General features: G+C 38.1%; 1 protein-coding gene across 1 annotated transcript in view; it reads right to left on the bottom strand.

The window, feature by feature from the left end:
- Positions 1–18,532, bottom strand: part of LOC308669745 (dedicator of cytokinesis protein 4-like) — a gene marked incomplete at its 3' end in the record, with an annotated part of 66,989 nt that overhangs the window by 31,660 nt on the left and 16,797 nt on the right. Inside the window, exons 2-9 of the mRNA XM_081330620.1 lie at positions 15,899–16,040; positions 14,767–14,933; positions 13,451–13,537; positions 11,433–11,609; positions 7,780–7,863; positions 5,621–5,740; positions 5,270–5,388; positions 4,306–4,426 (exon numbers count right to left, since the gene is read on the bottom strand). Coding sequence (XP_081186746.1) covers positions 4,306–4,426; positions 5,270–5,388; positions 5,621–5,740; positions 7,780–7,863; positions 11,433–11,609; positions 13,451–13,537; positions 14,767–14,933; positions 15,899–15,980 — 957 coding nt within the window. The 5' untranslated portion in view covers positions 15,981–16,040. The remainder of the gene's footprint in view (positions 1–4,305; positions 4,427–5,269; positions 5,389–5,620; positions 5,741–7,779; positions 7,864–11,432; positions 11,610–13,450; positions 13,538–14,766; positions 14,934–15,898; positions 16,041–18,532) is intronic.

The raw sequence follows: 18,532 nt of genomic DNA, 5'->3' as shown, positions 1-18,532 counted from the left end.
GTGGGAAGGTAACAGCTTTCTGTGCGCCTTTGGCATCTAGTCATGCTGGCCACATGACCACAGAGATGTCCTCGGACAAGCACTGGCTCTTTGGCTTTGAAACGGAGATGAGCACCGGCCCCTAGTGTCGGAAACGACTAGCACGCATGTGCGGGGGAACCTTTACCTTTACCTTTTAAAGTTTTTTACAAACCCGAAATGTCCTGCTGATTTTGTATCATGGCACAGTTGCATGAAATTGATCCTCTGGGTGGCAGGTATGTATAATTTCTCACCCATGCAGGGTAGTCCATCTTTGATTGTGCACACATATCTATTTTTCTGGAACCATTCATCAGTTTCCAAAGACTTTCGGAATTCTATTTCAGTTTGGCTATCCACCTGCAGCTTTATTTTAGCTTGGGCCCTGGTGGTTACTGGTGCTGCCAGTTGTTGTTCGGGCATAAGTGGTTTAGAGTCAGTGGCCCGTGTGCTGTTATATTGGGGCATGCGAGATAATGCATCCACTAGGAAATTCTCCCCCCCCCCCGGTAAGTGTTTGAGAGTGAAATGGAATTGGTAGAAATGTTGAGACCAGCGGGCTTGCTTAGGAGTGAGTTTCCTGGGTGTTTTTAGTGCTTCCAAATTTTTGTGGTCTGTCCAGACCTGGAAGGGGATTTTATTTCAAGGAAATGACGCCATGTAAGTAATGACCACCTCACAGCGTAAGCCTCCTTCTCCCACACGACCCAACGTTGTTCTGTCTCCGTGAGTTTCCTGGATGTATATTCACATGATTGCAATGCCCCTCGTCATTTTCCTGTAATAATACAGCTCCCACCATCACATCGCTCACGTCTGCCTGTATTAAGAAAGATTTATCAGGATCTGGGTATCTCAGTACAGATTCAGCAGAAAAAAAATCTCTTTAGCCTCTCAAATGCTGCTTGACATTCCATTGTCCACTTCAGGGGCTGGCTGGGTTTCACTGCCCTCCCCTCATTTTGAACAGGTTTGTGAGGGGCAGGGCTATTTGGGCAAACAAAGGGATGAATTCCTCCGGGAAAGGGCGGTATATAAATGTAATAAAATAAAATAAAATAAAATAAATAAAGTTTGCAAACCGCAGGAAACTTTGCAATTGCTTCCTTGTGCAGCGTGGTGCCCATTCTAATACTGCCGTGACTTTCTCGTGGTCCATTTCGATGCCCTGTGGGGATATGCGATACTCCAGGTAGTCTATTCTTTCCTGGTGGAATTCACATTTCGATAATTTTGCATCAAGGTGGGCGGCCCGCAATTTTTCCAGAAATGCTTTGACTAGATTAATATGCTCCTCTTTGGTCTCAGTGAAGATGAGGATGTCATCTAGGTAAACCAGGACCCCCTTATATAGGTGCTCTCTTAGCACTTCATTAATTAATTGCATAAAAAATGCAGGGGCCCCTTGCAGTCCAAACAGCAGGACTTTGAACTGGTAGCAACCCATTGGACAATTGAATGTGGTCTTCCATTTGTCCCCTTAATGTGGTAGTATGCTTTTCTTAGGTCTGGTTTGGTAAAAATCCTTCCTTTTGATAGGTGGGATAGCATATCCTTCATTAGTGGTAGGGGATACAGATTACTTTCACTTTGTCTAGGATCCAGTCTGCATGTGGTGCATAACTTTATTTATTTTATTTATTTATTTATTTTTATTCCATTTATATCCCGCCCTTCTCCGAAGACTCAGGGCGGCTTACAAGCTTAGCAGTAGCTCCCATCCTCTTCGCTGACGGGCGGCTTACAAGCTTAGCAATAACTCCCATCCTCTTCGCTGACGTGCAGGGAGCTCTCCATCTCTTGCTTCCATTCGGGTTGGTGACCGCCCCGCCTCAGGGTCACGTTCCTCGATGCCTTTTCCCACTCGTTTTTCCTTCCAATCCCCATTGACCACCGCAGTTTGTGTTCGTGTGTCTCCACCACCTCTTCCCTGGAGGAATAATACACTTCAGCTTCCGATAGTTGGTGGGATTTCGGTCAGGGGGAAAGTTCCCTTTCCATGGGGCTTCCCTCCTTGTTGTTAGACATTGTATTTTTTGCAAAGTTCCCTGGTAAGGTTCTTCCTTCCAGGTTGACTCTTAATCCAGATCCTGTCTAATGTCAGAACCCACTCCAATCCACATCTTAAGAAAGAAAGATTCTTAGAGACAAGATTGTCTAAGCAGGAACTTTTACTAAGACATAGATGATAGAGGGTATAATAGACAGGAACTGAAAAATCCCCTCACAGATCGATATTTTTAAAGTGTCCCCAAGCAAAACCCCACCCCTCAGTTCATTTGGTCAGTTCCGGATCAGAGTCAAGTTTCAGGTGGCAAGCCCCTCATGGGAAAGGGAGAACCATCAGTCTATTTGTAGCACAATCACTGCCTCCCCTTCACATTCCATCTGGAGAAACAAACCAGAATCCCCCCACCCCCTTTCTTAGTTGCTCGAAAGATCAGAGAGAGAGAATGCCTCTCATCGATCTTATTGTGATGGGTAACAGGCAGGCTAGATAAATAAAAAGTTACACCTAAGGAGAGGAAATAGAGGTAATAAACTCCCATGTTTATTCCCTTTCCTCCTTGGGAATGGCAGAATCTAAGGGGGGTGGTGAGATTTGGGTTTGCACAGAGAGAGAGTTAGAAATGAAATATAAATGGATTCTGACACTAACAACAATCAGATCAACAATCAAGACCGGCCACCACGCAGACAGGCAAGACACCAGTATATAAACTGACAGGAAACAGCACTCCTTACTGATGATGTTACCTAGTTAAGATAATGAAATATCTGCAAGAAAACAAGGTCAGAGAGCACCAAGGACCCCTCATTTCAACCCTGAGCTACAAATATGCTCCTTCATTGGTACCACAAACAGTTTTGTTCTAATTTTTTGGTGGCAATCATATTTAGTAGATGAGTTTTTGCCCTTTTTTAATCTAATATTTTTGTTTGTTAGAGTTTTTGAATGTTTTGGTGGCAGAGTCACTGAATGTCACATATCAGTTTATGAGCTGTGATGGCACAATGGTTAGAATGCAGTATTGCAGGCTAATTCCGCTCACTGCCAGGAGTTCATTCCTCACTGCCTCAAGATTGACTCTGCCTTCCATCCTTCCGAGGTCAGTAAAATGAGGACTCAGATAGTTGGTTGACTCTGTAACCATTTAGAGTGCTGTAAAGTACTATGAAGCAGTATATAAGTCTAAATGAGGGTGAAGGATCAAGAATACTGGCTGGCAGTCAAATGCCACAATCCCAAATCCTTAATCTTTACTCATACCAACACCAAACAACACCAGATCAATTGGAGCAACACAAAAATCATTGGCCGTGCTACTACCTGCCATACTCTTGAGTTCATTGAAGCCTGGCACTCCACAAGCAATTTCATCAATAGACACATCAATAGCCTATGAACCCCTCAGAATCAGAATCAACTGCACAGCTAACCAGAGACACAGCACCAACCCTCAACCATTCCACACAACCCCCCTCTGCAACCAGCCCTTCACCTCCCAATGACTCTCACCTGATGTAACCTACCCATCACAAGACTCCCACTGATGACTCACATCTGATCCATCACAAACCCATTACAAGACCTTCACTTGACACACCTATACCTGACCCATCACAAGACCCATGACCACACAAAGCCCTTATAAACAGAACACTGACAATGACATCCCCTAAACTCTGCTGAAGATGTTATCTAGCCTGGTAATTAAAGTTCGGAAAACACCTCCCAAGCTTGGAGAATGAACTGTCAACTTCATCCTACACCCAAGCTACAGATATTTGCCAGTATATAAGTGTAAGTGCTGTTGCTATTGGTATTAGTTATCACTGCTTCCTTTGTGGATATTTAAGAATAAGTAGTAGAGCAATTGCCTACATGTTAAAAGTCAGGTTATTTAGTAAAGCAACCATACACTAGACATGCTTGATAAAGATACAGATTGTATCTTTGGGCCTTTACCATAAAAAAGAAACTACTTTCCTCTGGAGATGAATGAAAGAGTTAACTTTTTCCTCCTGATGTATTCATTAATTAGCTTTTGGTTACTGGAACTATGTTTTAAAGATGCATTGTTTTAAACATGCTATTATATAATGACTTACAAGTTAATTTCTGCTTTACATTGTTTACTTTACATTGTTTCAACTATCAGTATTAAATCCAAATCCTCACAGTCCCTTTTGGATTTGCTGCTTTCTCACACAACTTCCCATCCTATATAAAGCCTTAGAAGATGTACATATACCCATCTCAGATGAGGTATCATTTGGTACCTGCATGTTGAAAACTTCGTCTGAGCTCTCAGATTGTCCAGTTATATTGCTGACCTCTGCAGATGCTTGAGAGGACAATGATGAAGAAGAGTATCTGTTGATAGCTGGGTAACTTAATGGACTATTGCAAACAAAGAACAGAACAAATTTCATTAATCCTGACTCTATTTTTAGTTTATCATGTCCTACTTTTAATAGTTTAATTCCACAGGATCCATGTATAAAATATACATCCACAAATAGTGCTCAACTAACTGTTTGAATTTAGAATTTAGAACAGCACTGAAAAAAGTGACTTATGACCATTTTTCACACTAACAGTTATTGCAGCATCTCCATGGTCATGTGATAAACATTCATACACTTGACAACTGACTCATATTTATGACAACTGCAGTATCCCAGGGCCATGTCATCACACTTTGCAACATTCTGACAAGCAAAGTCAATGTAGAAACCAGATTCACTTAACAATTGTGTTATTAACTTAATAGCTGGAGTGATTCATTTAACAACTGTGGCAAGATAGGACATAAAATGGGGCAAAATACACTTAACAACTGTCTCACTTAGCAACAGAAATTTTGAATTCAATAGTGGTTGTAAGTCAAGGACTACCTCTATTGATATTTTTAAACTGATTGTGAAAGATTATGTATGAATGGGTAGTATTAGTTCATTTCAGAATGTTTTCTGACATATCAAAACAAGAGAATAGTCTATTTCCAAATTCTGCAATACAACTGTTTTTTCCCTACATTACCCCTTCCATCACAGTGACCTATCCAATCCTTTTGTGAATACTTCATAACTTCTCTTGGCAGTTATATACAATCATTTTAGAAGATCAGAACTGTTTTAAGTTTTTTGAATACTATCCCATCCCTGTTATACCCTTTATAGAAGATATACCTAAATTAGAACCACAGGAAGCTTTTTTTATTTGTTTGTAGCTTTAACTTACCCACGTCTAGGAATTATGCCCACCTCTGGACTCATGGAAATAGGGACTGAATTTCTAGAAACATATTGGCTTCCATTTGGAAAGTGACCTGGACTGGACTGGATGCATGCAGCAAATTCCTAAATTCAAATTTGACAATAAGAATTACTGTTTTAAAGATATTTTTACATCTTAATATTTTGTGAGAAAAGTTGAAGTCACAAAGTTTTAAGAAAAGCAATATAGCCATGCAGCCAGAAGATGTCATTGTTTATTGCTTAATAAAAATGTTATTTTAGATGCAGACATTTCTGTATTTGGCTTCAAATATATTATGTATTTGGGAGACCTGGCAGCATAAATCTCACATACCTGTATTCCTAAACTAGATTTCATCACGAAAAACTGATCCACCAGTTTTTTATGTAAAGGTCTCATATCCTGTGGGACAAACTTCTCATGTACAGCTAAGCCAAATTCAAGAATCTGAGCCTTAGAACAAAAACCAAAACAAATTATTTGAATACACAGAGAGAGAGAGAGGGGGGTGGGTGGGGTGGGATGGGGGGGAGAGTTCAATTCTACAGTAATACAACTCAGGAATTTGTACTATTAATGCTATATACTCAGTTCATACTGAGACAGTATGGATGACTCATGATTTAGTGATGGGACTAAAAACCAATTAATGTCAGACACTCATTAATCAAATATTAGTACTTCATCTGAACCCTAATTATATTTTTCCTCCAAGAAGGAACTACAAAGTTTTGATGAAACAAGCCAGCTTCCAATGCCAATTGCTAACCAAATCTTACTTCAAATATATAACAGTTAAAATTAACAATAAAGCTTGCTTGATTTGGGCAAGATAATAAGCTATAAATCAAACTGAAAACTTCCAAGATCAGACTTTTTAATACATTAACTCTAATACAGGTAGGCCTCGCTTAACGACCATTTGTTCAGTGACTGTATGAAGTTATAATGATGCTGAATGAGTGGTAGTTAGGACCAGTCCTTAAAATGATGGCCACTACACTGCCTCCCACAAACACAAGATCCAATTTTGGGCTCTTGGTGCCCACCTGCATTTATAACAGCTGCAGGCACTTTCAATCCGCCCCCCCACAACTGCCTATCTCTCCCATCTCTGCTCTTTTGGCCTTCCTGCCCTCCCCGCCCTTGCACCCTGCTTACCTTCACTGATTTCTTCCTCCTGCTGCTGACAAGGTGCACCTGACCTAGGAAGCTGCTGGCCTTCATTATGGCTCAGGGAGGTCTTGCGCAGTGTTCTTGAAGCCCCCCCCAAGCCTCCGGAAGGACTAGGTGTGCCTCAGCAGCAGCAGGAAGTCAGCTGGAGTAGTGGGGACTAGCAGGCTAGATGGCAGTGGAGTACAGGACAGCCAAAACGGCAGTCAGTGGAAATAGCTGGGTGGGGAAAACCAAAGCAAGCACTGCAAGGAAGCATGAGGTCCTTGTCTAATGATGAGATGGTCCTATCCTAACAACCACAACTAGGGCTACCAGAACTGCTGTTGCTAAGTAATGCAATCACATGTTTTTTTTGCTTCATTTTAACAATGGAAATTCTGGTGTCAGTTAGGATCATTAAACAATGTATTATGAGATTTAATCAGAATTCTATCTATTTAATTGCTTCACTTTTGATAGCAGTGTTCAAAGAAGTGCTACTGGCTATTCTGAGCTTCATACAAAGACAATGACCAGATAAGAAACCCAGCACAATTTAGTAAACAGAATAATACATTCCAACAATTGTATAGTACTTTAAACATTTCATTATCAATTTTAGAGGAAGAGAAAATTAAAATTACAAGATAATATTGGAAATTACTTAAATTCACAGCTTTATTTGTTCTTTCCTATCTTCACTAAGCCAGATGGAATTTATTTGCTCTTTATCCATACTTCCTTACAATTGATTATTATTGCAAAGTATATACAGATATTAAGAACAAAACCCTGTCTCTTTAGCCACTTCTTAACATCGCTCTTAGGTTAGTAAATTAGTAAATTGTTAATAGATAGAAGGGACCTTGGAGGTTTTCTAATCCAACCCCCTGCTCAAGTAGAAAACCCTATACTGTTTCAGACAAATGCTGGTTCAATTTCTTCTTTAAAATGTGCAGTGTTATAGCACTCACAACTTCCATAGGCAAAGTCATTCCACTGATTAATTGTCTTCACTGTCAAGAAATTTCTCCTTAGTTCCAGGTTGCTTCTCTCCTTGATTAGTTCCCATCTGTTGCTTCTTGTCCTGCCTTCAGGTGCTTTGGAGAATAGGTTGACTCCCCCCCTCTTCTCTCAAGTCTCTCAAGTATTGGAAGAAGTTATCATATCATCCCTTTGCTAATTAATAACAAGGTTGCTTGTTCTTCCCTGTTCAGTCCTTCTAAATACTTGAAAGATCCTCAATAAAGGATTAGAATGGAAAATTGCTACAATGTAATGCTTTTTCCTAGGTATATGCCATTGATTAAAAGCAGCTTGCTTGAATTTTCTTTTACCTGCTCAAGCATCAGTTCTTTTAAGCATGTGATCTTTTCTCCATCCTCTGGGTGGTTCAGACCATATTCCTTCACAAAGAATGCCTGAGAAGAACACAACCATTGCACAAAGTCATCCATATTACTTCAAAGTTGTGCATATAGTATGGGTATTACAGAAAAATCCTGTTTCTCTAACATTACCTTGACTACTAATTTAGACCATCTATGTCTTGTCTAAATGCACTGAGTTCTATCAGTACCTGTTTAAGATACTTGAATTATACAAAAATTTGCAAACATTCTTATTACATGGAATCACATTCTATGATCTATTTTGAAATCTAGCTACAAGTCTCTTACATCAGAGTTATATATCATGAATTGATAAAATGTATTCATTGATAAAATAGTAAACATGGTAGGTTAATATGGTAACAAAATCTATATCAAAGGGGAAGACTTTCACATTTTGGAATTCTCAAAATCAATGCATTTTTAAAATATCACCCCTATTCTTTCTTTTTATTAAACTAAACGTACCCAATTCCTACAATTGTTCTTCATATGTTTTGACCTCCAGTGATGAATCATCTTTGTTGCTCTTCTCTGCAGACTTTCATTCAATACTATGGGAACTGCAAATTCATGGTCCCATATCCGTAGCAGAAATTAATATTTACCTGCCAGAAGATGAGGACTCCACATTGTCCTTCAGTTTATCTTCCCCAACCCTGACATTTGATTTTGTCCTAAGCAGCATGGTTAATAAAAATTAAAGACAGCTGAGTGACATTGCCCCAGTATTGTCTCTCAATCCAACCCACCTCACAGGTTTTTTTATTGTGGGGAAAATGGGAGGTGTTGAATGTGTTCATCACATTGAGTAATTTGTAAAAATAATAAAGGTGACATATAAATAAATTTTAAAAAATGTTGCCAGTGCATGCATCATAGTACATTGCATGATGACATAGCAAAAATGTATTCTCACAATGTTATTTTACACACAGAAAAAGCTAAAACAATAGTAAGAAAAGAATAGTGCAGGGCTTTTCAACCTTTTCACCCATTGTGCCACTTTTAGGATATGACAACATCCAAGTATCACCAGCCACCTAGCAAGGTGTCAAAAACTTGACCAAAAAAAAAGGAAAAAAGTGATGAAGTACAGGTAGTCCTCAACTTACAACAGTTTGCTTAGTGACTGTTCAAAGTTACAATGGCACTGAAAAAAGTGCCCCCCAAGCCACAGCCGAGCAAGACACCTGCCTGCCCGCCCGGCAGTGCTCTTCCTTCTGTCCAAAGTTTTCATTGTTGTGAGCATTTCTGTTGAGGATTGGCAGTGGGGGTGGGGTGGGGGGTGTTTGGTTTGTATTCCCCCCCCCATCTGCTGAGTGGTTGCAGCAGGTTTTGGTCACTTCTAATGACCCTGGGACACTGTGACCATCATAAATATGAATCAGTTGCCAAGCATCTGAATGTAAATCACAAGAGCCTGGAGGTGCTGCAACATTCCAGCTGATTGGTGCTTTTTCTGGGCTCAGCAAAAGCACCAGGATCAGCGCCAAGCTCCAGCTGGAGCCTGGCACTGATCCTGGTGCTTCCACTGAGCCCTGACAGCACTGAAGAAGCATTGATCCTGGCACTTCCGCTGAGCCTTGACAGCCCTGCAGTTCCAGCCATCTCGCTCAGGCTTGTGCGGTGCTGCCACTGGTTCAGCTCATTTCCCTCCCCTGCTACCACTTTTCTAGGATGGTCATGTACCACCTGCCAGGTGCCAATGTGCCACAGGTGATACCCGTACCACTGGTTGAAAAGCCCTGGAATAGTGTAATAATGAGAATACTATACTAGATAGAAAAATATTCAAATCTGATATACATAGAAATTCACAACTTTCTCAGAATTGTTTTGATAATAATGATGAGGAAACAGAAGCATAATATACTATACTTGTTCTGAGTCTCTTGAAGAAAGAAAGCATACAGGTCATCCTCATTGAACAATGAGTCAAATTGTGGCCTATAAAGCACTTTCAAGCATTGCAAAACATTACACCATTCCCCACAGTCACAGGATCATGATCTGGATGCTCGGTGATTGGTCTGCACTTATGACAGGTTGCCAAGCCTCCCTCCCCCCATGATTGTGATCGCCATTTGAAATCTTCTCTGCTGACTTGCCCAGAAAATCAATGGGGAAGTCAGCAGGAAAATTGCAGGAGATCAAAGAGGTGAGTTGAAATCTTTTGAGGGCTATAGCAATGGAACTAAAATCTTCAGAATTTCAGGTCTGTTCTGACTGCCCCACAAAAGATTTCCCTCTATGCTCAGACAGGATGGAAAATACTTTGGTGGGCTGCAGGAATATTTGAGATCAAAAGGCTATTTTCTAGGAACTGAAGTCTCCAGCAGGCAGACCTTTCACTCTCAGAGCTGTGTCCAAGGAGGATTTCAGCTTTGTATGCAGTTGAAATCCTTTAGCAGGCAGCTTTTTCCCGACCAAAGAGATCACTTAATAACTGTGTCAGAACCCATTCTTTCCCTGGTGGGGGATCTATCTCATTTCTTTCCTAATTCATTTCTTTCTGAGGGTTCTGCCATTCTCCTGAGTGGGAGGGGAGAAGGCTCTGTGGTATGTTATTCTGCTTTGCTACAATGTATCCTTTCTACTGTTCCTACATACTTACTCTTTGAACTGTCTCTCCCTTGATGTTACCTTGAGGTGAGAAAAGGAATGTGCCTCTGGCCATCTGGAAGGGAAGGTGCAAAGACCCAACAACATCTTCACAAGCATGGGAAAGTACCCCATTATCAGCTCCTTTCCCAAAGTGGACTTAACACATGAGGATTGGCCCATTGAAACTGACCAGATGAACTATTGGGGTGGGTTTATGCTTGGGACTTTTAATCTATTGATCTGAGCAGGAAACCCTCAGATCCTGCCTATCATGCCTGCTATCAGCTTCTCCTAATAAAAGTTCCATTTGGAAAGAAACTGTTCCAAGAGTCTTGCTTTCTTGGTATGAGGTTTTGAAGTGGGCCCTGACAAACTGCAATCAGGAGAGCCAGGATTGCAATCATTGAGCACAGCAGTCACATGGGCATCTTATTTAATGACTGCTTCACTCAGTGAATGAGATTCCAATCCCATTTATGATTATTAAACAAAGACTACTTGTATAATAAATATTGCAGATTTGAAAATAAATCGAAATATTAGCCATTCAGATTTTAAGTATTTGTAATTAACCTTTGGCATCTAGTCATGCCAGCCACATGACCACGGAGACGTCCTCGGACAAGCGCTGGCTCTTCGGCTTTGAAACGGAGATGAGCACCGGCCCCTAGAGTCAGAAACAACTAGCACGCATGTGCAGGGGAACCTTTACCTTTTAATTAATATATCAATAAATGTAAATAAAACATTTGCATTTATTTAAATTAGATTTAGTGAATTGGGAGATTAAGAGAACAAAAAAAGTTTTGGCAAGGATGAAGACGCATATAATACTTAATAATATAGTATTCTATAGAACCTAATGGACATCTTAAGGTACCTGAAAGCTATAAAACTACAACTCTTTCCTACTATTACTCCTTAGCAACTAGTATTTGGAGTACTGTAACAAGAATACAATCTAACCCCAACATATATGGAACCACACTTACTTCTTGATACCTGGCAACTCCTCCATTAACTGCTGCATCAATTACACCATTCAAACACATTGTAAGTGGATTGATATTCTGCATCTGTCGAGTTTGGCACTGACTGATCAATGTTCTTAACTGCTGGTTTTTATTTTCCAATACCTCAATAGCATTCTCCAATGGGCTCATTTCCACCTACATATCATTACAAAAATGGCAAAAATAAAAACAAGATAGGTTGATTTGCACCTGAAAGTCACAACAAAACATGATTTTCCAGCTATTTCATAGCCCATCATTCTGAGATTTTCATGTTGAAAATACTAGTATTATTAAATTATCCAAATTCTGGCATTCTTTATGGTTTTTAGAATTATGGATGTAATTTATGATTACCAATTGGCATGTTCTTAAAACCAATATTTGGGGGATTACAAATTACCAAATTATTATTTCAAAGTACTTGATTATTCATAAATGTTACAGTGAATATTTTTTTCCAATCCAGTGTATTTAAACACTGCTATTGTCTTTTTTCCTTTTCTGAATAAATTGTTCACAAATCAGTTCCAATGATATCAATAAATTTTAAGTGGTAGCATATAAATCTGATTTTGGAAAAGTTCACACTTTAGCTTCTAATGTAAGAGGATGAAAGTTACATAGAACTAGAAATGGGTTGATAGCTTTGAAACTTAATTGTATTTATACATCACATGAAGCACATAGTTCATTTTAATCTCATTTTATGAACAAGCCGTTTATTAAATTGTATTTTTATTTATAACATTTGGCTGATCTATTTATTTACTTACTGCAGTAGTTTTATAAAGCCATCCAACTCAAATATGTGACTCTGGACAACATACTGTATCAAAGAAATAAATTAAATCCCATTCCACCCCACATTTAAAATATAAATGTGAAGTACAGAACATCAAATGGTGACCAAGCACCATCATAAAAACAATCAAAAGGGAATTCCACTCAACTGGCTCCAAATGCTCAGGGGAAAAGTCAAATCTCAACCTCTCAAGCAAGGATGAGGCTGTTAGGTCTGTTTCCACATATAAACCCTAACCACAAACTGAAGGATTGTTAGAGAAGCCTTTCTCCAAGTTAAGTTATTCACAAGTCTCATCATTATAACCATATGGCCATGTTAAAGTACAGAAGTATACTATTGAACATTTAACTGTAGCCAAAGTTTATAAAAATAATTCTGACATTTTAATTAGAACATCCAGATGTTATGAATACGTTTTGTTATTTATTCTCACAATTTGTTTCAATAGCTACTCGTAAGCATTCAATCAGCCATACTAAGAAATATAATTACCGGTATATCAGTCATAGTTACATAATTACAATTAAAGTGCCAATTCATCACACTTCTAAAATAGTGATTGTTATTAAATAAATGCCTTAAAAAGGAATTCCAAATACCATAAAACTCTGCAAAAATGGCAAGGTCTGACGAAAAACCCATGAAACAATATATTAAAAACAATATTCAATACACCCCCACCCAGAGTCCCAGTGTTCATTTGAATTCCAGCCAATCCACAGGTGGCATATTGTTTTGGTAATTGGGTTCTTTGGCTCGTTCTTTCAAGATCTCTCTTGCTTTCATTTCCTTCTGGCTCCAAGCACAACCGTCTCTCAGATAAGGGTGATACATTCCATCCCCTGGGGAAAGGGCATAATAGCAAGACAGTGCAAAGCATCCCCAAAGCATCCCCCCTCCCAACAGAATGACAGACCCCAAAGAAAGGTTACAGACACATGAATAGGCATAGGGAAACAATGTATTTCTTTGGGGACCTGACAGCATTAATAATTCTATAAACAAATTTCTTCCTTTCCTTTTCTCTTTGACTTCTTAGAGTAAGTTCAAAATCAGATTTGAACTTTATTGTTATTTGCTGTTTGTTATTCTAATGTAAGCAATTTAAAGCAACATGCAAAATTATTTGGCATCCAATATTTTATGGTAACAATGGAGGGTCATCTATTTTTCCCATTTTTGTACTCACAATTTCACGTTTTTCCACTTCAAACCATTGGGAAATTCCTGGCAAGCTCTGCACCAAGATCAATGTTGTTCTCTCTACCCATAAACTCTGAAATAAAAAATAAAATGCCAATTATGTATTCTATTTCTGGAGTGAGGCATGAAGTAGGTGTCATAAAGTTGGGTCCTGGGACATGTATCTACAATAATTTATGTATTTAACTTTGAATAATAAAGAGGTAGGGGGAATATTTATCAGTTCATTTAAATAAAATGGGATAGTAATTTTCTTGGCAACAACTCAAAAGTCATTTGGCACTGCTTTTTTCCAACAATTTCCCCCCCCCCCAACATTTTGGTATAACCTACAGTATTAGCTAATGGACTCACAGCCAAGGACTAACAAGTCCCAACACTGCTTAAATTCCAAGCCCATTCAATGTTCTTAAAGACAGAAATAAAATTTTAAATCTTGATAAATTAAAAAACCACCAAAAATAACAGAATTCAAGGAATGACAAAGATGTTGGGGATTCATTCTTTGAAGAAAGCTTGAAGGAACTGGAAGTGCTTAGCATAATAAAGATTCAAGGAGTGATGGAAATTCTTGGTCTCAGAAAATTCATGATCCACTTTCTTCTAAACATGGCAAAGTTCATTTGCTTAAGTTTGAGACAACACATACTCAAGTCTCTAGATCAGAGGTCCTCAAGTCCCAGTCTTTGGACTGGCACTAGTCCATGGCATGCCAGAAACCCACCCAAACACAAACAAGCGAAGACCCATCCATGGGATTCAGGCAGCACACGAAACCATGCCTCCTGCAGTCCGTGGAAAAACCTCTCTCCACGGAACTGGTCCCTGGTGCCCAAAAGATTGGGGCCGCTGCTCTAGATGACCCTGCTGCTAGTCAGTTTGACAGAACTGTGTGCCTCTGGCCTCTATTTGGCAACTTAGCTTTAAGTCTTTCATCTTTGCTGGGTTCCTAGGTTCCTTTTCTTTCTTAATAAGCAATCCTCGTTATTATCTCTTGTTTCCATATAAGCTTCTTTAGATATGGCAGATGGCATTATTAGGAATGATTTGTATCCACAAACCCCCAATTTCATACCCTGTTTCTAATCTATGCCATGTGAATTTGGCATATATTAATTCCCTCTATATGATGTGAAGAAAATTAATCTTCATTTTCTAAATAACAAGAAAATTAAAACATGTATTTAATATATACCAAACCCCAGTGAGTCATCTAGTTTTACTTTTCATTTCTATGAATTCTTCTTGGAAACTCTGAAATGAATCAAATACTTGTAAATAAGAATTGAAATGATAATATACCTTAAATTCATTGTCTTTGTCTTTGGTCCCTTTGTGAAATGGCCTGTCATACCGGAATCGCCAAATATGATTTACTTTATAAAAACTTTTGATATTATCTGGAATGCCTTCTCTTTGCAGTACATCCTGGCTTTCAGGAATTGGTGTCACAGCATAGATTTGCAGATCTATGTATAAAATGTTAAGTACTAAGTAAACACAAGAAGCTGCATTTGCTAGATAAAGAAAGCAAGTAAAGTGCATAACAGTTAAACAAGCAATTTGGAATTTGCCAGAGCAAATCTGGAAAACAAAAGAGTTCACCTAATATTTCAGTCCCACTGTTATCTACATAACAGACTGGGAGACCTTGACTTCGCTGTGAAAGAACTACTACTATTCTATGCACCTGACCACAAACTAAGATGTTAAGAACGGAATCTGCCAGACAAATTATCCTGTGTCACTCCTTCATCTTAAGAGTTCATGCAACCTATTTTCTTTTTGCTTTAGAATATCCATGAGAACAATATTCAATCATTAGCCAAGCATTTAAAGTCCAATGATATTATTTTTTGTATATACTACATTTTTTATTTTAAACTGTAAGCTACCTTGAATTTCCATTTTAATCAGGAGGAAATCTGTAATTCAAGTAAATATTTTTGTTGCTATTATTTTTCCTCTTTTCTTTTAGTCCATTTTTCTGTTAGCATGATCATGCTGATCAGTGATTTATTATGTCCCATCAAGTAATTTTCATCTCCTAGATACCACACAGATACCGTGCTTGACAATCTGTCCCTAACTCGCTTTTTAAGGTTTAGTCATCCAATATTGCATCCATTGCTTCTGTAACTGTCCATTCACCTTGCTGCTGGTCATCCTCTTCTTCTCTTTCCTTCCACCTTTCCTTGCATTAGTGTTCTTTTCTGAAAAAACATGCTGATACTATATCACTATTCCTGTATCTCCATTTTCTTTGTAACATCATGACACAGCTTTTGCATGTGCTATCAATACATTTAATTTCCTTTTTCCATTACTACTTTTAAAGTAAATCCATGTATTTTTAATTTGGATTTAACACACACTGCTCCATTTAAAGTTAATCTAGTAGATGTGCATGGCTTTAAAACAATAATAGGGATACACTGTGCCTCTCCTTGAAAGATGGTTTCATCCGGTTGATTGGCATATTGCATAGCAATGGCATGTGGGAACTCATTTAACATCCGCTGTTGAAACGCCTCCAGACGTTCATAATCATGTCCTCGGCAAACAAATTCTTTGTTCTGCATAATAAAGAAAATAAAGCTCTTTCTATAAATAAATGTGGACATTTTCCTCTTGTTCTAAGATTCTTAAACAATGTTCCTCACTTGTAACTCTTTCAGAAGAGAATTTTGTCTGCTATTTTCAATTACTTTCTATTAAAAATGTAGGGTAAAAACTATTCCACCCTTTTATTTTGGAGGAATTGTAAGACAGAAGTACTCTTGAGAAAGAATTCAAGAGAAACTAAAAATGCATTAATATTAATTCCAAAAATAAAAACAATATTTTAGATTACTTGCAGATATTTGAATTTTGTTTCTTTCAGGAATAATTTTTATCTTTGTTTGCTGTATGATAACTAGGGCCAGTCAAATATCTTTTTTATTAGACATATCCCCCAAATAATGCTTAATCAGATTTTTATTGAAAGAATTAAAAACTGAAAAGTACCAACTTAGATGAAAAAGAACTAAATGTTTACATTTGTGTTCATATTCAAAATCCATGGGGTTTTCAAAGTAGCTCTGAATTAATCATTCCATTACAGCAGGGCTCCCCAACTCCTGGGCAATGGCCCACTACCGGACCGTGGCCTATTTACAACCAAGCCGCAGGCCAGCACACACACACATACACATGCAGCTCAACTTGTGCAAACAGCAGGCTGGCATACACAAGAATTTGTGTGCAGCTCCACTTGCAGTCGAGCTGTATGTGTATGTGCACGTGCACGACTGTGCACAGCAACCTGCCGCTTACACAAGTCAAGCTGTGCATGCAGCATGTGCACCAGCCTGCCACTCATCAGCCTGGTACCCCTCTCTCCCCCATCAGATCACCAATCTGCAAAGGTTGGAGACCACTGCATTAGAGAAGCAGATGTGAATCTCACAAAACACAGACAATAGGAAAATGATTTTTAATGTAATCCTATTGTAAAGTTTTACACTTTGCCTTACAATTTCCCCAGCATTACTCAGGAATTTAAAAGAGCCAAAAGAAACCCCTGAGCTGAGGTTTCAGCAAGCAAACAACTTTTATTTTGATCAAAATAGAGTTGGGTGGCCACATCTCTCTTTGTGGCTGGTAGAGAGATGAAGGCAACAACTAGGAAAGATATCTTCCACCTTTTATACCTTTCCAGAACAAAGAGATCTGGTCTTGGTACTAGGAACAAAAAGGTACAGAAAAATAATTCCTAGATGATGACTCATACACAACAACCCAGGTTCCACCATAACTCCTTTTCCCCCTCCCTTTACCATGCTCTTTTCATGTAAGCAATCACCTGTACCTAAAGTATGAAACATTTGCTTTTATATAACTAATTTCCCAATATAAAGCACCTACAAAGTTGCTTGCACATAAACAAATATATATATATATATATATATATATATATATATATATATATATATATATATATATATATATATATATATATATATATATATGATTACAAAGTATCACTACTAATATCAATATTACTAACATCAACCTTAAGCATAATAAAATCCCTTCACTATAATGAGGAATCCCAGGGTTAATATATTAAAACTTTGTACTTTTTGTATGTTTGACTGATAATCTCAGTGGGAAAAGCAAAACAGACACAGATACAGTAGTTCTCTACTTATGACAATTTCTGTCGCTAAGCAATACAGTAGTTAAGCCGGTTGCATCCAATTTTATGAGCTTTTTCACCATGGTCTTCAAGGGAATCCTGCTTCTGATCACATAACTGCTGGCATGCTGCAATGGTTATGAATCACTCTTTCCAGCACCAACATAACTTTGAATAGTTATTAAATGAATGGTCATAAATTGAAGACAACCTGTAGTGTGTTTTCAGGTCTCTCACCCCAGTTCATATATAAAAACAAAACTATGATAAAATTTGAGAGATATTTTACTTATATTAAAGTTGATAGAGCAAATCAATTAGTAAAACATATTTAATCACACAAATAAATTATTCTCAAGTGATTTTACTTATGACCACTTACAAGAATATTGCTAAATCCCACTTTTATTTCAATGCCCATTTATGAATTATTTTTTAAAAAATCAATCCAATAATATATGCTTCACTTGAAGTGTGGTTTTTTATTTACCATTTCTACTACTGTAGGAACATAAATTTGTGCAGTCATAAATAAGATTTCTGCATCTTTGATGTATTGTATTTTTTAAATTGATCACTGTCTGTGTCATGGTTCCAATAAATGAGACAGTTCAAAATATGAGCTATCATGAAATCATAAAGAAAAACACTGAACATGCATGAGGAGAGTAGTTTTGATAAAAGAAAGTGTGCAAGGAAATACCAATAGCACATTTTAATGTCAAGGTTTCGACTGATGAACCCAACCATGTAAACACCTCCAAAGCTTTCTGAACTCTTAATGTAAAACTTTATTGAGTACATCATTTTGGCACACATGTAAGCAAAACCAGCTCTGGCAAAACCCCACCCAATCCCATATAATAAAAGTATAGAATTCTCCCT

The sequence above is a fragment of the Vipera berus genome, assembly GCF_964194415.1.
Source record: "Vipera berus genome assembly, chromosome: 6".
In the NCBI taxonomy this organism is placed as follows: Eukaryota; Metazoa; Chordata; class Lepidosauria; order Squamata; family Viperidae; genus Vipera; species Vipera berus.
The sequence above is the reverse complement of the archived record's forward strand: the minus strand, read 5'-3'. Positions and strand labels throughout refer to the sequence as shown.